At 37.0% G+C, this 18,730-nt stretch overlaps 1 protein-coding gene across 3 annotated transcripts in view; it reads right to left on the minus strand.

Moving 5' to 3' along the window:
- LOC127945910 (progressive ankylosis protein homolog B) overlaps positions 1–18,730 on the minus strand; it is a 38,252-nt gene that overhangs the window by 1,744 nt on the left and 17,778 nt on the right. For all 3 annotated transcript variants that reach the window (XM_052542041.1, XM_052542040.1, XM_052542039.1), the window contains exons 2-11: positions 17,201–17,417; positions 17,005–17,123; positions 16,463–16,546; positions 10,293–10,463; positions 10,079–10,213; positions 9,911–10,003; positions 9,052–9,144; positions 5,755–5,884; positions 5,546–5,669; positions 5,092–5,191 (exon numbers count right to left, since the gene is read on the minus strand). In XM_052542041.1, coding sequence (XP_052398001.1) covers positions 5,092–5,191; positions 5,546–5,669; positions 5,755–5,884; positions 9,052–9,144; positions 9,911–10,003; positions 10,079–10,213; positions 10,293–10,463; positions 16,463–16,546; positions 17,005–17,123; positions 17,201–17,372 — 1,221 coding nt within the window. In that variant the 5' untranslated portion in view covers positions 17,373–17,417. The remainder of the gene's footprint in view (positions 1–5,091; positions 5,192–5,545; positions 5,670–5,754; positions 5,885–9,051; positions 9,145–9,910; positions 10,004–10,078; positions 10,214–10,292; positions 10,464–16,462; positions 16,547–17,004; positions 17,124–17,200; positions 17,418–18,730) is intronic.

Genomic DNA, 18,730 nt, shown 5'->3' on the forward strand with positions numbered 1-18,730 from the left:
TGCAGGCCAAAATCATGGTGAGCACTAAGTACCAACTCTACCATTTCCATGGGAGTTGCCCCTGGGACGTTTAGACGGCTGTCCGTGACAGTACCCCTTACAGCCAAAAGGCCTAAGCTACATACCCAACTTAATTGTTAGGGCCTCGGCCCAGGGTAGAGCTGAAGGCTTGGAATCAGGAAAGATTCCTTTAAAGGGATACGGCTAAGAACCTAGCATTTGTACCAAGTCTTGCCTGTCACACAAGGGCTACCGCTAGCTTACGCATAAGCTTGCTGAAAGAGCTGTCTCAATAGTTCTCTAGTAGCAACACCCTGTTTAGATAGGTATCCGAGGATACATAGGTGGAGTGGCGCCCAAGATGAACGGGCTTTTACCAACTCAAGAAAGGGCACAAAGCAACTGCGCAAAGCCCTCACCATATAGGAATTTAGAAAGAACGCAGAATACTAGCGTGCGAACTTACCACAGTGTGGATTTCAGAAAGTGTGCAAAGACTTCACATGCACACTTACCATAGCATGGATTTTAAAATACTGTTCTAAGGAGGGGCTCTCGTGGCACTCCGATTGAGCAGCTCATAGATGGAATAGTGTATCTCCAAACAGTATGATTGAGAGTCATCGACTCGATCTATGGAAACAATACCTGAGCGCTCTTGGGAAAAAACAGAGAACTCAGTCTCATACGAGAGAAGAACTCCAGGCTCAGAGTAGCGCGCTCATAGGCGACCCTTTTTTGGAAAAAGGGGAGTGCTGCTAAATTACCACGAGAATACCCCAAATAGCCCCTCATGTTGAGTGAAGCGATGCTTGAGGTGTATAAACAAATACACACTAGCTGAATGGAGCCCAAGGAACCAAGGACTAATCATCTCAAGAAAGGGAACGAAGCGGAGTGCGTAACCCTTATCCTACAAGATTTCAGAAAGTTTGCAGAGTCTTACGTGCAAACTTACCACTTGTGGATTTTTAGAATGTACGCAAAGTGTTCACGTGCACACTGACCACCATGTGGTTTTGAGTGGTTTCAAAGCTTAGCGTGTGTACTTAAAGGTTCCTAAGCAGGCGCTGAATCTCACGGGAGAGGCAAGCTCAATTTGACAAACCTCGGGCGTGGGGAGCATCACCTGAGGCAGCAAGAAGACTTCTGTAACTGCCACCTCCACTTCCCTAGATGTGACAGCACCCCTAAGTGGCCAGGATACCCCTCGGGGTGACCTGGCCGTACATCCATGAAATTCCCACTGCAAAGGAAACTCACAGAGTTTATTAGTAGACACGTAACCACCAGCAATTACATTTACATTTATTCATTTAGCAGACGCTTTTATCCAAAGCGACTTACAGATGAAGACAATGGAAGCAATCAAAACAACAAAAAGAGCAATGATATATAAGTGATATAACAAGTCTCAGTTAGGTTAACACAGTACACGTAGCATGGATAAAAAAAATAAAAAAATAAAAGAATAGAGCAAAGCTAGTTAGAGATATTTACACATACACACACACATATATATACAATTGCATAATAAATGAAAAGAAAATAGAATACAAAAAGATTAGAAAGGTAGTTAGATTTTTTAAAGACTAGACTTAGAATAGTGAGTGTTAAAGTTAGAGGGTCAAATAAAGATGGAAGAGATGGGTTTTAAGCCGATTCTTGAAGATGGCTAAGGACTCAGCTGCTTGGATTGAGTTGGGGAGTTCATTCCACCAGAAGGGAACATTTAATTTAAAATTCCGTAAAAGTGACTTTGTGCTTCTTTGGGATGGCACAATCAAGCGACGTTCACTTGCAGAACGCAAGCTTCTAGAGGGCACATAAGTCTGAAGTAACAAATTTAGGTAAATGGGTGCAGAGCCAGTGGTAGTTTTGTAGGCAAACATCAATGCCTTGAATTTTATGCGAGCAGCTATTGGAAGCCAGTGCAAATTGATAAACAGAGGTGTGACATGTATTCTTTTTGGCTCATTAAAAATTAATCTTGCTGCCGCGTTCTGAATTAATTGTGAAGGTTTGATAGAATTCGCTGGAAGACCTGCCAAGAGAGCATTGCATTAGTCCAGCCTGGACAGAACAAGACCTTGAACAAGGAGTTGTGCAGCATGTTCCGAAAGAAAGGGCTTGATCTTCTTGATGTTGAATAAAGCAAATCTGCAGGATTGGACAGTTTTAGCAATGTGGTCTGAGAAAGTCAGCTGATCATCAATCATAACTCCAAGGCTTCTAGCTGTTTTTGAAGGAGTTATGGTCGATGTGCCTAACTTGATGGTGAAATTGTGATGGAACGATGGGTTTGCTGTAAATCACAAGCAGTTCTGTCTTGGCAAAGTTGAGTTGAAGGTGATGGTCCATGATCCAGGAAGAAATGTCTGTTAGACAAGCTGAGATAAGAATAGCTACCGTCGGATCATCAGGATGGAATGAGAGGTAGAGTTGAGTGGTATCAGCATAGCAGTGGTATGAAAAGCCATGTTTCCGAATGACAGAACCTAATGATGCCATGTAGACAGCGAAGAGAAGTGGTCCAAGAACCGAGCCCTGAGGCACCCCAGTAGTTAGATGTTGAGACTTGGACACCTCACCTCTCCAAGATACTTTGAAAGACCTATCTGATAGGTAAGACTCAAACCATTGAAGTGTGGTTCCTGAGATGCCATTTGCCAGTAGGTTTGATAGGAGAATTAAGTACACATAAGTATATACAAAGAGGGTTAAATTTACTCACCCACCCTCCTGCGCTGGAGCCCTGCTCAAGGGGCACCTCCTTTTAGTCTGGACCATCAGTCAGGTGGTTGCTATGAACATAGAACCATAAAAACATTATAGGTCCAGCATAGGAGACTGTTATGCGAGAGGTTTCCACCTCACCTCGATCAGGTGGAGAGCTGGTGGTTACAGGGGAATTAGGAAGGGGAGGATAAAAGCAGAAGTTAAAAATCCCCAAAGGGAATGAGTAGATACCTCGGTATCACTCCGATTCGGACGAGAACGCTGCCTCGTCTAGATCATACCCCTTAGGTTCTGCTTACCTCCTCATGACCAACGATTCCTCTAACCCCTGCCCGCAAGTGGGGGAGGAGTGCGAGTTGCGACACTAGCCTTCTGTGCCCATCTTTGATCCTCAGATCGAGACAGGCTAGGACCCTTATGTTGTTCGGTCTCAGACCTGGACCTTCGTGGAATGAAGGATCTGAAAGCATCAGAGCGCGCCTTCGTCTCCCTGAACTTCTCAAATCGCCGTCTCAAAGGAAATACAGAAATGTTCAGAACGCGAAACCTGAGCATCGAGCAGAAAGCATTTTCTTTCCTCCCTATTTCTGCCATGTTCATCCACAGAAGTCTCTCCACTGCCACCATGGCCACCATAGTCCTGCCCATGGTGGAGGCGGCCTGCTTGGTAGCACGGAGAGAGATCCGTGGTGCGGCGCAGCTCAGCTACCTGACCAGAAAAAGGTCCCTCCCTCTATCCAGGTCTCTTAGCAAATCAGTCTGATATGCTTGAAGCACCATGATTGTGCTGTAATAAAGCCACAGCCTGACCTGCTACTGCATATGCCTTGCCATTTAAGCGAGATGATTTTCTGTAGGGGCTTAGATGGCAAGGAGGGAGATTAAGAGAGGATGTTTCCCATGTAGAAAGAAAAACATTTCTCAGATAAAAATTATTTATAAATTATTTAAAAATTTTTTAGCTCTTTCTACAGGGGGCATTCCCTCCTAGCCGCTTTCGCGCATCACCTCGATGTCGGCAGATTACTTTCATGCCAAAACCGATGGATGTGAAAAGAAAGCGGCATCTTTCATTTCTTTTTAATCTCTGAATGGAGATCATGCACAAATGAAAGGCTCACCTGAGCTGGAGGGCTATGGTCAAAAGGTAATTTTCGCTCAATAACCTCCAACAGCTTTTCATACGCAGGGCAGGAGAATTGAGAAGGCTCAGCCTCAGCTTCTTCACCATCCTTAAATATCTCCTGCTTTTCCTGGGTAAAAACCCAGCAGAGCACTAACCTCAGTATTAGAAAGTGTTAAAGATATAAAATCATCCTCCCGAGGCTCTCTCTCGTCCGCCACCCTTTTTTTTTTATTTTATTTTTATTACAAGCGCGAAAGGGAAAGTCCCTCTTTAAACCATTCAGACAGATCCACCTGTATTCTCACAAGCTCATTTTCTTCCACGCCTCACCGCGGACAGATCCTGAACCGCGGGAAGCAGATGGCTGCCTTTTTTTTTTCCAGAAGAGAGACGAACGAGAGCGTAGCTTTTTCCATTGAAAAAACACTCACAATGCACGCAGATTGCCTCCTCAAGGACATCGCGTACGTGCTCTTTACCCAGACAAATGCCGCAAAGATCGCGTTTGTCATCAGGTGTCAAATAACGCCAACACGGATGCACACATCGTCTGAACACTTGCTAGTTGTCGACATGATAGACAGAGAAAGATCGACCTTACTGGTTCTTTCAGATGCACGCTTCAAACGAAACAGTGAAGATGAAGAAGATAATGATGTGCTCTCCCGGTGCTGATTTATAGTCACGCGTAGTGACGTCGGAGGCTGTCGCCGGCCAACCAGTTGGTGTTTTTTTTTCAATGTATGCTTCAGACACAGGTCACGACGAGGTGTTCCCCAAAGCGCCCCCTAGAGGATGCAGTTCGAAGTTCCCTCGAAAGGGAACTCATAGGTAATAGCAAATATGTGTAATCTAAAGTTTTTGTAATTCTAAAGTAATTGTTCTGGTATTAAGAGAATAGCAAAATCCTCACACAAATATAACCATCTTGTTGAAATTTTTAACTTTAATGTGTTAGGCGTCCAGTGTCATCTGCTTTTAGATATTTTAGTCCGTTATGCTGCTTGATGTTGGAGACTGATTTGTTATTATCATAAACATGTAAACAGCAAACAATGTTTACTGCACTTATTCTTATATTTATTTATGTATAGAGCCTAATGAATCTGAAGTCTTGCCCATTCACAGAAAATAGCTTACTTTCACACTGAAAAATAAGGTAGATATGACACTAGCTTTAATAATTTTGCAGAACCGTTGACTTCTGCAGTCCGATGGCTCCTCACCTGTTTTCGGTATACGTAACAGGCAGCCACTGCGACCATGGTGGACTCCCCCATGAATCCTGCTAATAAAGACCCCACTCCCAGTGTGGCACCATGCACTCTGCACATAGACAAAACCCTCAACATGGTAAATGATGCAAAATGCAAAATAATACCAACTGTATTTAATGCTGTACAGTTGAAGCGCAGTGTTGCTATGATCAAAACACCCATTAAATAACTTTTCTGAGCTTATATTAAAAGTTGCTGCAGCAGTCTGCATTAGCTGAGGAGCGGAGTCATAATTAATTCACAAAATGCAGACAGGGATTTGAAATGGTTTATTTTTAGACTCACTAGCAGCATGAGAGCTAATTACTTCACAGATCACATACTGAGCAGAGAAGTACATTCAGAAGATATTTAAAAGAGATGCATTTAGCATATTTGTATATTCTTCCTGTATACTACTAACCCCATGTAAGGCAGCACTAGAAGGCTGGTGATGAGCACAGCGATGCGCAGGACTGAACTAGGTGCCAGCACACAAGTTCTCTTCAACGTCATTAACCAGCCCGTCAGATGAGCTCGAACTGTAACTGATCGCAACACAGACACAAGGTCACATAGACCTTGATTTACATAATGCACTGTAAATCATATTAAAGAAAATATTTATGGTACCAGGCACAGGGAAGAAGGAAAAGACTCTCAGTGGAATGATACAGAGATGTGCAAAGGCCATGTCCACCCCAATGACATCCACCAGGATGCGTTCAGAAACATGAGGGGTCCAGAATACAATGAAACACATCTGGAAAACAGATACAGGTAGGTTTTACATTACTCGATTTAGCAGTTTTGTGTCAAAATGTGACATCATATCACACACACACACACACACACACACACACACACAGATATATATATATATATATATATATATATATATATATATATATATATATATATACACACACACAGAGTTCTGGCATGAAAATCTGATGGTGCAGTCTGATAGATGTCTCTCCTGTATTGGTAGAAAATTGGCATTTAAATATGACTACAGCTTGCCAAAGAAGTGCAGCTTGTTTCAGAAACCCTCCACCTTCCCCAGCTCCACCTATAGATCTCCTACGAGGTGATTCATGTATGTTATATTTGCAGCAGCATATTCGTACATGCTCACAGCAGCATCTTGTGGATTTACTGGCAGTAGCAAGTCTCGGTACTTGTTCTGCCATAGGCAGCAGCAGCAGCATAGCAGATTTATTCCACAAAGAACAAATACAATGACATTGTCATGTTCATTACCATACCAATCGCTCTGAGAGTTGTCATGACAGAAATATATATATATATGGTTATGGACAGATGAGCAATGCAAATATCAGCTCATGTTTTTACGCAGCAAACACATAGAGCTGTAAATGAGAAAGAAGTTAAATGTGCCTTCTAGAAATTAAGACAGTAATAAATATAAGTTTTAAACTGACATAATTTATAAGCTTGATTTATCCCCTAAAAAAACGTATAAAGGCTGAAATGCTCTTGTATAAGAAATCTTTTTTTACTTGTGCAGCTCTTAAAATGGGTCATAAATTGGATTTATATATTAAATGCTTACTTGGAGATTAAGTAACAGTATTGTCAATTCTGTCTTTTCTGATCAGTTTAATGCATCCTTGCTGAATAAATATAAATAAATAAATAAAACACTGACAAACTTTTAAATGGCAATGCATATCTGATATTAACAAAGTGAAACTATTGTAGTGCCACTAATTAAATCATAATGTGCACCATCATATGCGTTACGTCTAGTATATCTTATCCTTAATCTTGGATGTGCCAGTCAGTTTTCACTGTGTCTTTGTTATGAGATCCTTCAAATTCCAGCAAGACCAGATTATGTAATTGTCTCACGCTTGATGCCCTGCCTACAGACATTCCTCTTTTCTGGAACAATAGAGTCTGACAAAGCCCTAGCATGCCTGTTTACAGAGATCCTCCACATCTGACCGAGTTAAAGGCCATGGGCTTGAGTCATCTTACTCTACAGTATGTGCACTTGGATTTGACCTTCATTGCTCACTCCTCACCACAGGCCAAGCCACGAACACTTTAATACTTTTCTTTTTTTTCCTCTGCCTTCTATACTGAAATCCAAACCAATCTTACTGAATGAACTGATGATGTATGTGTGGAGGGATGTTTCTGCACTGTCAAAAACATTAAAATGTGTAATGTGACAAGGACCAGCACATCAGTGCATACTCAACCTGAGCTATAAAGACAAACATGCAAACATTGTGAGTTGACCTGTTGTTTTCTCCACTGTCATTATGAAACAAAAGCAGGAAAGCTGCCAGAGATCCTCAGGCTGTTTTGAGACTGTCTTCAGGCTCTTCAGGTGGCACAGGTGTTAAAATCTCCATTCACAAAAGTGGGTGTGTAAGATCTACCCACATATTTTTCTTAATTAACATTTTTTTCATTCCTCAAATCCAGCTCTAACCCTAATCAAACACACCTGAGTTTGCTAATCAGTGTCTTCAGGTTCATTTGAAAATCACAGGTAGGTGTGTTTGGTTAGGGTTGGAGCTACACTCTGCAGGAAAGTGCATCTCGTTAGCCAGATTTAAGGATCACTACTCTAACCCATAATTACACAACACACACCTATAAATGTGACAGGAATAAAAAAAACAAATGGTAAAATCTACAACCTGTCCAGCCAAGCCTGTCAGTTTCTTTTTTTCTGAGATTAGTTTTCTGTTTCTAACATATGTACATTGTTTATTCTCATTGCATCTTAAAAAAGTAATAATAATTTTGATTTTACATAATCTTTTGCCCGTGATAAAGTAAAACTTTCTTTCTACTTTCAATCTACTTTCCAAAAAACCTGCTGGTGTTTTGAGACACAAATCGCTGGACTTGCAGTACATAAATTGTGACTCATTTTAACCTGTAGTTTTTTTTATTTTTGTTGTTTTTGTCTGCAGGTCTCGAGGTCAGAGGAGGACAAGTAAACAGAAGAAAAATGGGTTTACGACCAACGTGGGAACTGAAAACAGTGTTTACTGGTTGTATGGAATGTGAAAAATGCACACTGTGCACATGTGCAGGAGAGGATCCATGTTTTATGTTGGAACTTGAGCACCTGATCTGAACAGACTCAGACTTGACATACCAATTGAAATGCAAAACATTATGAAAATATCCTCTGAGTAGACCTACATGTAATTCGGGTTCAGTATTTGTTTTGTTTTTGTTTGTTGTTTTTTTTAAGCAGTGACCACTGTGCCATGATATTGCGCACTTTAGTGTGTGTGCGTGTGTGTGTGTATATATATATATGCAGAATTTCTGACACTTTCTTTTAGAAAAAGACACTGTAAATGATTAAATTATAAAAGATACTGTAAATGATTAAATGTAAGATGGTAGTAATAAATACCTAAAGCTAAAAATGTATGATTTATCTTAAAGTTTTAAAAAAGCCCTACACTACAATCTAAAAGTTTGGGGTGAGTAAAACTTTTTAATGTTTTTGAAAATAATTATCTTATGTAATAATTATATTATAATTATTATAAATAATTATATTATGTACACCAAGGCTGCGTATAGTCAATCAAAAATACAGTGATAACAGTAATAATAATGATATTACAGTTTAAAATAATATATTTTAAATATAGAATTAAGTGTAACTTATTCCTTATTAATAACATTGATGAAACTGCTGTACTGCTATAAACATATTTTTTTTCAGGATACTTTGATATGATACTCAAAATATGTACACAAGGTGCCTTCAATGTCATTTTTAATAAATGTATGCATATAATACGTATGTGTGTGTGTGTGTGTGTGTGTGTGTGTGTGTATATATATGTATATATATATATATATATATATATATATATATATATATATATTGTAATGACTAATTCAACGATTAATAGATCTTACCGTTAAGGAGAGGAGAAAACAGCAAAGTGTGAACCTCTTGATATGTGATTTGGTGACAGTCAGACCACTGGCTAACTTATTAGTAGGGTTATTCTGTTAAAAAAAGAAATACAGATAATATAGTTTATCTTCTAAATGATACAGGTTAAGATAATACAACTAAGCCATTATGCTTGTGTTGAAAAAAAAAATACAAATACAAAATAAGAAAAATAAGATATTGTAATACATTCAAATGCACGCTTAAAACAATCTGGCACCATCCATCAAGCCATCGAAAACGAGAAAGATGTTTTCACACTCACTACAAAACTATGTGCATCAACAGTGAAAACCATGTTGTTATCTTTCGTGTCTAACAGGAGAACACTGAGTAGAGTAGAAGATACAAGACAAGTTCTCCCCAAACTAAATCTTTCACTCAATCCCACCAACACTATCATAAAATTAAAACCTAATGCCTCTTAATCAACAGAAAGCTGATACTGGTCTCTAATCAGAAAGGGGCAAAAACTAAACACACTGAATCAGAAAAATGTTAGTCTGACAGTTGTAGGGCTTTGAATGATATATAATTATCTGGAAGACGTGGCATTTTATTGTGAAATCTAGCCATAGGGTGTTGACTAAAAAACATTCCAAAGCCTCAGGACAAACCAAACTAAAAAAAGCTATTAAGGTCTTACATAAATCTCTTACCAAACAACAAAAGACAATAATATACATTAAGAAGTTGGACAGCACCTATAGTAACATACACATTCTTTATTTATTTTTTTGTCTGTAAAAAACATGCTGTGACATTCATGATGGTTGCCAGGGTGCTAATATGCAGTTGCTAGTCAAAACCTTCACCTACCTTATCGAAAGCTGGATAGATGGCACGCATTTCTGTTAACCACCCGTAGGGCATATGACCAACCGGATATGTTGCTGTGAGTACTGCTACCGCCTAGCAAACACAAACTATTTGGTTAGAACTGGCTGCTGTGTGTTGTAGTGCATACTGTAATTCACCAGTACTCACTTCAGTTGATGCGGCGCTGCCTTTGAGATCCCGAGAGACAAACAGATTGACAATGGGCCTGCTGATGCGCTGAGTGGCCAAAATGAGGGCAAGTGGCCACCAGAAATTAAGCATCTTCCTTATGCTGACATCGCCCTGGAAGTGACCAAAAGTACTCTGAATATAGAAAGCAACTTTCTGATCTGTCTGCAAAAATCTTTTTTGATAAACATACCCCCTGTTCGAGGCTGCTTGATTCAGGAATGTTGTCATGGACATTACAGTAGTAACCCAGTCCCACGATAGTGAACCGCACCAGAGCTCCCATGTACAGAGACAGAATGGGAATAAGAAGAGGCTCTAAACATTCCAGATTACTCTGGAGAAGAATCGCCACAAATATTATCTGCAGGCGAACAGAAGAGTCAAGAATCAATTAAATATTAGGCAAGTTTAAATACGTTTCAACGCATGACCTGCAAAAATATTTATGTATCCAATAGTTAAAAAAAGAGATACACTGTTGCTGCTACATGCTATGCAAATCTGCAATGCTCAAAATAGCCCTTGGGCAAATAGCACATTTATATGAAAAAAAAAAAAAAAAATACATACTGGCAGATTTGCATTTTCATGATGTGCCAAAAGATGTATGTTAAACTATTTAATATTAGTTTAATTAAATAATGTTGGTTAATGGTTAAATAGTATTATTTATAATCTTTATCTTTAAGCTACGCTACATTACATTAAAATGTTTCAATGCCATGTCTTATTTTTTGTTTTGTTTTTGTGTTGTGTGTATTTTGCTGTCGTATTACATTTTTGTTTTTACAATTACCCATTTTTTTTTTAAACTAATGTCATATTTGAACCTTTACTTATTTATACTACCATTCAAAAGTTTGGTCAGTAAATTTTTTTTTTAAATGAATACTTAAGAATGCATTACAATTTACAGTAAAGACGTTAATAATGTTACAAAAGTATTTAACAACAACTTAAGCAAACGCTTTTCAAAATGAATAACAGTAATGTTTCTTGAGCATTAAATCATCATATTTAATTGATTTTGGAATAATCATATGACACTGACGACTGAAGTAATGGATGATAAATATTTTACTTTTTTAGCTATCAAAGGAATAAATTATACTTTATTTTGCTTCAAATTAAAGCAGTTTACAGTGAGAGAACTTTAGAGACAAAGGCTGCGTTTACACTTGGCATTAACATGCGATCACCGTTATCTGATCAAGCAGATCGCATCATCAGTCAATCAGAACATGATGCGTTTACACTTGGCGACATCAGCTGACTTCTTTATCTGGATAACCTTTCGGATCTGTCTTTCCCACGCAATATTTAAATAAGCCTGCAGACCTGAAGAGTGGGTTTTCTGTTGAAAAGCATTTTCAGTCACGGGACATTCTGCAAATCTAAGACAAGTGTAGGAGTGTAACTAGTGCTCCACACTGATGTTCTATGTCTCTCTTCAGGACAGTTTGCAAGACAGGGGGTGGGGTTTTGTGTGACATCCACCCGGCTGGATTGAGTTTACAATTCACTGAGATCCAATCACAATGCGTCCTTGACTTCTGGACCAGGACACGCTGATCTTATAACATTACGATTAGAAGCACATTTACTCTTTTTTTTTTTTAAATGTGTATGTGGACAACACCCGAAAACAGGTTGCATGTTAATGCCAAGTGTAAACACAGCCAAAATTGCCCTTCTTTTGCTGTTAATTAGTTATTGTAATATCTATGGTATACGAATTATAATAAATTTTTTGTATGAAATACAAAATATGCACACTAATGGTGCTTCCACACTAACACTTTTGGTGCACACCCGGGTTCAGTTGACATCAGAGTTCGGTTCATTTGGATAATGTAAACGCTGTCTTCCAAACTCGGGTATATAAACTTGGCATTTAAATTAATTCAGCCGTAAACATACTGTATAAATACGTTTTAATATATAAACGCTTTTAAAACGACTAAACGTATGTGTTTTCTTTTGAGCTCTGTAAATATGAAAGTTGTAAAGAATCACCCCCTTCAAAATTATCAAATTTTGTTGATTCACACATTTTGAAGATGAAAAATGTTTTTGTTTTATCCAGCTGTATTTACTCAGTGCAACTTATATAATCCAAGTGACAGATTAAACATCAACATACCAGTAAAAAAAAAAAAAATTTTATTGAATCTCCTTTTGCTTTAATTACAGCTTTTAGTATGTTGGGATTTGTCTCTGCTAATTTTAGACATCTAGACTTTTGCAGAACCACTCCAATTCAGTTAATTTTCATGGCGAAGTCCACAGAATTTCAATGGGGTTTAAGTCTGGGCTCTGACTAGACCATGAAATAACATTCACCTTTTTCTCCTTCAAAAACTTTGGTCAGTTTTGCTTTGTGCTTTGGGTCATTGTCATGTTGGAAGGTAAAACCCTTCTTCTCATTGATGACTTTCTGGTAGAGGGCAGCAGATTTTCCTCAAAAATTTGATGGCATTTTGCCCCAATCCATTTTTCCTTCTATCCTACAGTAACAAGTGCTCCAGTCTCTGCTGCAGAGAAACACTGTATAACAGGATATTACCACCTCTATGCTTCACTTTAGGAATAATTTTATTTGGATGGTGAGCTGTACTGGATGTCCGCCATATATATTATTTGGTGTCAAGAACAAAAAATTTTATTTTAGTCTCATCTGCCACAGAATCTTCAAGGTGTGTTTTGGCAAAGCTCATTCATGGCTTTTCTTGAGGAGTGGCTTTTTTGGTAACACTTTAGAATACTGTTTCTTACTTACTACATAACTAATTAGGAATTATTGAAGAACTAACAGGTGATTATTCATTAACACTTAACTCACTACTGTTAACTACTAAGAAAGATGTGTTAACTAATCAGTATGTAATATAATTTTATGATTGTGTTAAGTAACAGTTAGCTAATCAGTAACTAATATATTCTGTGATACCTCCTGAATAACTACTATTAATTATCTACTAGTTAAGGTTCAAGAAAAATAACTATGAAATAACTACTTCTGAACAGTTATACGCAAAAAAACACTATAATGATCAGGCTGTGTCCCACAAATCAAGTACTTGAGTAAAAGTACAGGTACCCCAATAAAATATTACTCCAGTAAAATTATAAGTAGGCTTGTTAATTTTCAAAATTACTTGAGTAAAAGGACAAGTACAAAGTACTACTACAGTAGCAACTTTGTTACAGCCCAATTATAGCCTATAATGGAAATGAAATATGGATTTTGTTTGCTTCTAAATGTTTAACTTTTGATTATGAAATGTTTGTTAAATTAGTTAAAATGTGGGCAGTATACATGTTAAAATGGAATAAAATATGCTGTATTAAGAAATGTTCTCATCTGAAATAAACAGATGAGAGTATTTTACATAGTTTATGATTACTTTTATAGGTTGTTCTTAGTCAAAATGATGTAGTTTATTATTTACTAGGTTCACTTTAGAATTCTGTAAGTCCTGCAAAATTATCTGATAATTCTTTATTAATTACTAATCAGTTCCCTATGTTTTCACTTTAGAATACTGTTTCAGATTCTAATTAATTCTTCAGGAATTATTTGATAATTCTTTATTAATTACTAATGGGTTCCCTATGTTTTCACTTTAGAACACTGTTTCAGATTCGAAGTAATTCTTGAGGAATTATCTAAAAATTCAGCCTGATCTCACAATCAAAACGTACATATTTAGACGTAAATTAAAACTGTCCAATACGTATGTGCCTTTACGTATTTACAGTGTTGTTTACGTATTATCTGGACGTAATTACAGGTTCGATACGTAATTAAATTTACATAAAAACAACCTAAAATACGTACAGATATAACGTGTTCTCTGACCAGTCAGTTATCCATAGAAAAATGCGTAACCCCACCCGAACCTAAACCTACCCAATTTATGAATTTTTAACAGAATGTTAAAAGAATAAAACATAATAAAACAAATTTTTTGTAAAAATATAACATTAAAACGTTATTTTGAGCCACTAACGTTAATTCTACACCTACTCCTAAACCTACCAATAACCATTTCTTAAAACTACATAACGTTACTGTTATAAATAAACAAATAACAGACAAACAAACGTAACATTAATCATTTATTTTTTGCGAAAGATCAAAAGTGGTACCAAAAGTAGTTCAAATGATAATGAGTTCCAGTCGCAGTCCTCTCTGGAGGTAATAGTTTTTATAAGGTACAGAGCAGAATTTAATTTATTAATCCGTGAAATTATGAATCTGTCTTCTCTCCGTGAAGGCGCACTGGCGCAGTACTGATTTCAAATGTCTATCAACTGAAACACGGCATGTCGCAATCTGTGACGAATTAGGTGAGAACCAATGAGAGTTCGATATCAGTGCCGTAAACCGTGTCGTAACGTTTCTCGAGGGTGGCGCACTGGCGCTATTTTCACATTCAAATCATATCATAACGAGCGTGGGCTTTGACTATGTGACGGTCGCTGTTACTGAGAATGAAGATCGATTGATTGCAAACATCTGGATTCTAAAGATATGGAGTACAGCAAACAAATAAAATGGATGTGATTTGTAATTGTATGCTGTGCTTTTGTGTATCTATGGTTGTAATGCCACTCATTGGATAGGAGAAAATCGCACAGCAAAATATTGCAAAAAGTTTCAGGTTCAAAATAAGTCATTCAGAATTATTTGATCATTAATTATTAATTACTAATGGGTTCCCTATGTTTTCACTTTAGAATACTGTTTCAGATTCTAAGTAATTCTTGAGGAATTATCTAATAATTATTTATTAATTACTAATGGGTTCCCAACATTTCCACTTTAGAATAGGTTTAATGTTTCAGGTCCAAAATAAGTCCTGCAGAATTATTTGATAATTAATTATTAATTAATAATGGGTTGCCTATGTTTTCACTTTAGAATACTGTTTCAGATTCTAAGTAATTCTTCAGGAATTATCTGATAATTCTTTATTAATTACTAATGGGTTCCCAATATTTTCACTTTAGAATAGGCCTAATGTTTCAGGTTCAAAATAAGTCCTGCATAATTATTTTATAATTCTTTATTAATTACAAATTGGGTACCTGCATTTTCACTTTTACTGGTATATATATATATATATATATATATATATATATATATATATATAATGTGGTAAATGCTGAGGATGCACACATACATTACTGTTTATAAAATATAAAAACTAAGGTAAGTTATCACAAGGCACTGGAGTGGGGTTCCTACTGGAAGGTGATTTCTTACAAAACAGACTCACAAAACAATTTACTACATAGGCAGAACCTCTATAAAATGTATTGCATTTATTAATATTGCATTTTCATACTACTACTATTATTGCTAATAGCATTTATATGAAAGGGTCACAATTCAATGTAATTGTGTAAAACTGTTCATTAGTAGTTACTTCATAGTTATTTTTCTTGAACCCTAACTAGTAGATAATCAATAGTAGTTCTTCAGGAGGTATGACAGAATACTTTAGTTATTGATTAGCTAACTGTTACTTAACATAATCATAAAATTATATTACATACTGATTAATTAACACATCTTCCTTAGTAGTTAACAGTAGTGAGTTAAGTGTTAATGAATAATCACCTGTTAGTTCTTCAATAATTCCTTACAAGTTATGTAGTAAGTAAGAAACAGTATTCTAAAGTGTTACCGCTTTTTTTAGTGCAACCCTCTCATACAAGCCAGATTTGTGGAAAAATGTTCATATTGTTGTCACATGCATACAATGACAACTCTTTGTCATAAATTCCTGCAACTGCTTCAGAGTTGCTTTTGGCCTCTTGGTCATCTCTCTGACCAGTTTCCTCCTGGCTCCTTCATCCAGTTTGGATTGACGTCCTGATCCAGGGAGGGTCTATGTTGTACCAAATAGCTTATACTTCTTAATAATAGACTTTACTGTGCTTCTAGGCATTGATAAAGCCATTGAGATCTTTTACATGCACAATTTTTCGTTCAATCGGACTCATTCTGATTGATGAATCTTAATGTAGTGTTTACATGAACGCTAAATTAAGTGATTGGGTTGATGTGTGCGCAAATAAACAAATAAATAAACCATGAAGGAGAGTGGTTATTATGTGCAAACAGTGAGGAACTCTATATTCTGCAGTGTGGGCATATAAAAATAAAAGTTAATTAATTTTCTCTGCCTCTTTTATGTTAAGATACTTTTACGCTTCTACGTTTAACATTTAAATATCAGACCAAAATTAAAAAAATAAAAAATTCAATACAACACTTTTTTTTTTTCAATTGTGGCACAAGGGGTGATGACAGGAACTTAGCATACAACCATTTATAGAGTATACAACCTGTGCAACAACATCAGAGATGGAGGCAGATCCCACTAGCAGGCTGTACTTGTGCTTCAGGAGGATTCCAGCATGGATCCATGCCTTTGGAGCAAAATAAAATTAGGACAAATTAAAAAAGTATGCACCATTCTGTTTTGATTATTTCTGCAGTGTGCATTCTGTGTATTATCTGCCTGCATGGAATACCACATGGAAACTATACTATAATAAAATTGCCAACAATTGCAGTATACAGAATATATTACTCAAAATTCTCTATACCACAATACAATGCACTCACTGTGGCCTTCTGTTTGCATTTTATAATTAAAAAAGTAGTATTAGCTGCCATTTTTACACATCTTGTTACACCTCTGGTTGCAGGATTAACTGTATTTTTACACAAATCAAACAAATCATTTTCTTTGCATAGCCCATTCTACAGTATATCACTAAATAATTATCTGTAAGAAAAGTATGCTGAAAAAATTATCCCAATTCTAATCCAAACAATGATCTTGAATCTCGTATTAAAGTTATAATATGAAGTTCATACTCACCATAGAATCTAATAATGGAAATACTGCGAGGTACAGGAATGCCCTTCTCGTCTTGTTTCCTACTGAATCATCCACATGGTGGAGCTTATTTATGATGTAGTAGCCCAGATCTGTGTAAGCTGGAGACATGTGACCATTTTTAATAAAGGCTTTCCATCGATGAAACCTAGTAATCTAGAAACTGTATTCACAACACCTATTAGGATGTGGAGGATGATGGCAATGACCCCAGCCACAACCATACAGAGAACCGCCTTGGTTCTCTCCTTCTTACTGTTGACAAACACGAGTCCCACATTTTTGAAGTCGCTCATGGGTCCAGTGAAGAACTTCATAAGCGAGTATGCCAGACCATAGCTGGCCAACATCTCAACCCTGTCCTCTTTCACAGAAGCGATGCCCCTGTTTAGTGCCTGAATCAGGCATGAGAAAGAGAAAGGGTACATGTCATTGCTGTGTGTGTGTGTGTACATGTACAACGACAGCTCAAAAATTAAGATTATCACAGTATAACACCAGACAATTAAACAGGGAAAGGAAACAGAAGTGATTTTGAATCAGTTTTATCTTCTTTAGTGCAAGTGACAACAGGTGCAAGACAATAAAAAGAAATGGTTTTGCAGGTGGTGGTCACAGACAATTGCCCTCTCCTTGTCCTTCCTGTCTTAAGTTAGCTTATTGTTGTATTTTCTGAAAAAATTATGTATTTTATGTATATAAATTATTGACACAAGCTGTATTATTGATAATATAAATGCCTGGAAATATAACTTAACCTTTTGAAATCCATTTATTATTAGTAGCGCGTCGGCCACCCAAAAATTGCAAATCCTGTTATTTTTATCACAAACTACAAACAAATAATGTGTTTTAATGTTTTTGAGATCATTGTATTCACCTCAGTTCATGCGATGAATCAGTCATCTTTTCCTCTTTTCTACTAGCTATAGCACTAAATAAACATTAATGAATATCAGGCATGTTGACAAAAATCAGAACAATTTAATAAAATTAATGCAATCAAGTCTCATGTAATTGATCAATCAATGGTTTGGAAAAAAATTAAATAGGTCAATAAAATACCTTCATCGGTGTAACAGTCTTAACAAAACATGTACCTCAGAAAACCCAACAATGTATCTTTGCCAACATTGTACATACATTTTTTTTTATTATTATTTGGCCATGGCGGTGCAGGATTGCACGTAGTTAAAAAATGCAGTTCTACAGCAGTTATGGCAGCAATATAATTAATAATAATATAAATAATATAATAATATAACTAATGCCCACAAGAAATTGTGGAGGAAATTCCGAGAGACAGGCTGCTACACAAGGAGAGCAGGACAGGGGCAACAACCCAGCATTTGGACCAGTCTCTGCTCCTTTGTGCAAGAAGGAACAGGAGCAGCACAGCCTTCTGAAATGACCTCCAGCTGGCCACTTGTGTGCATGTTTTTGACCAAACTGTCAGAATGAAATCCTCAGAGCCACTGTCAAATCTTATGTGGCCTCATGTGGCAAGAGTGTGTAGGCAGCTCCTGAATGACGAGGGCATTGAATGACCCTCACATTCCCCAGACCTGGATACAACTGAGAACCTCTGGTATGTTATGTATTGGAACATCCAAATCTGCTAATTAGCACGACAGACTGTCCAGGAGCTTAGTGATGCCCTGATCCATGTCTGGCAGGAGATCCTGCAAGAAACAATTCACTATCTCAC

Source organism: Carassius gibelio, chromosome A24 (genome assembly GCF_023724105.1).
Source record: "Carassius gibelio isolate Cgi1373 ecotype wild population from Czech Republic chromosome A24, carGib1.2-hapl.c, whole genome shotgun sequence".
NCBI lineage: Eukaryota > Metazoa > Chordata > Actinopteri > Cypriniformes > Cyprinidae > Carassius > Carassius gibelio.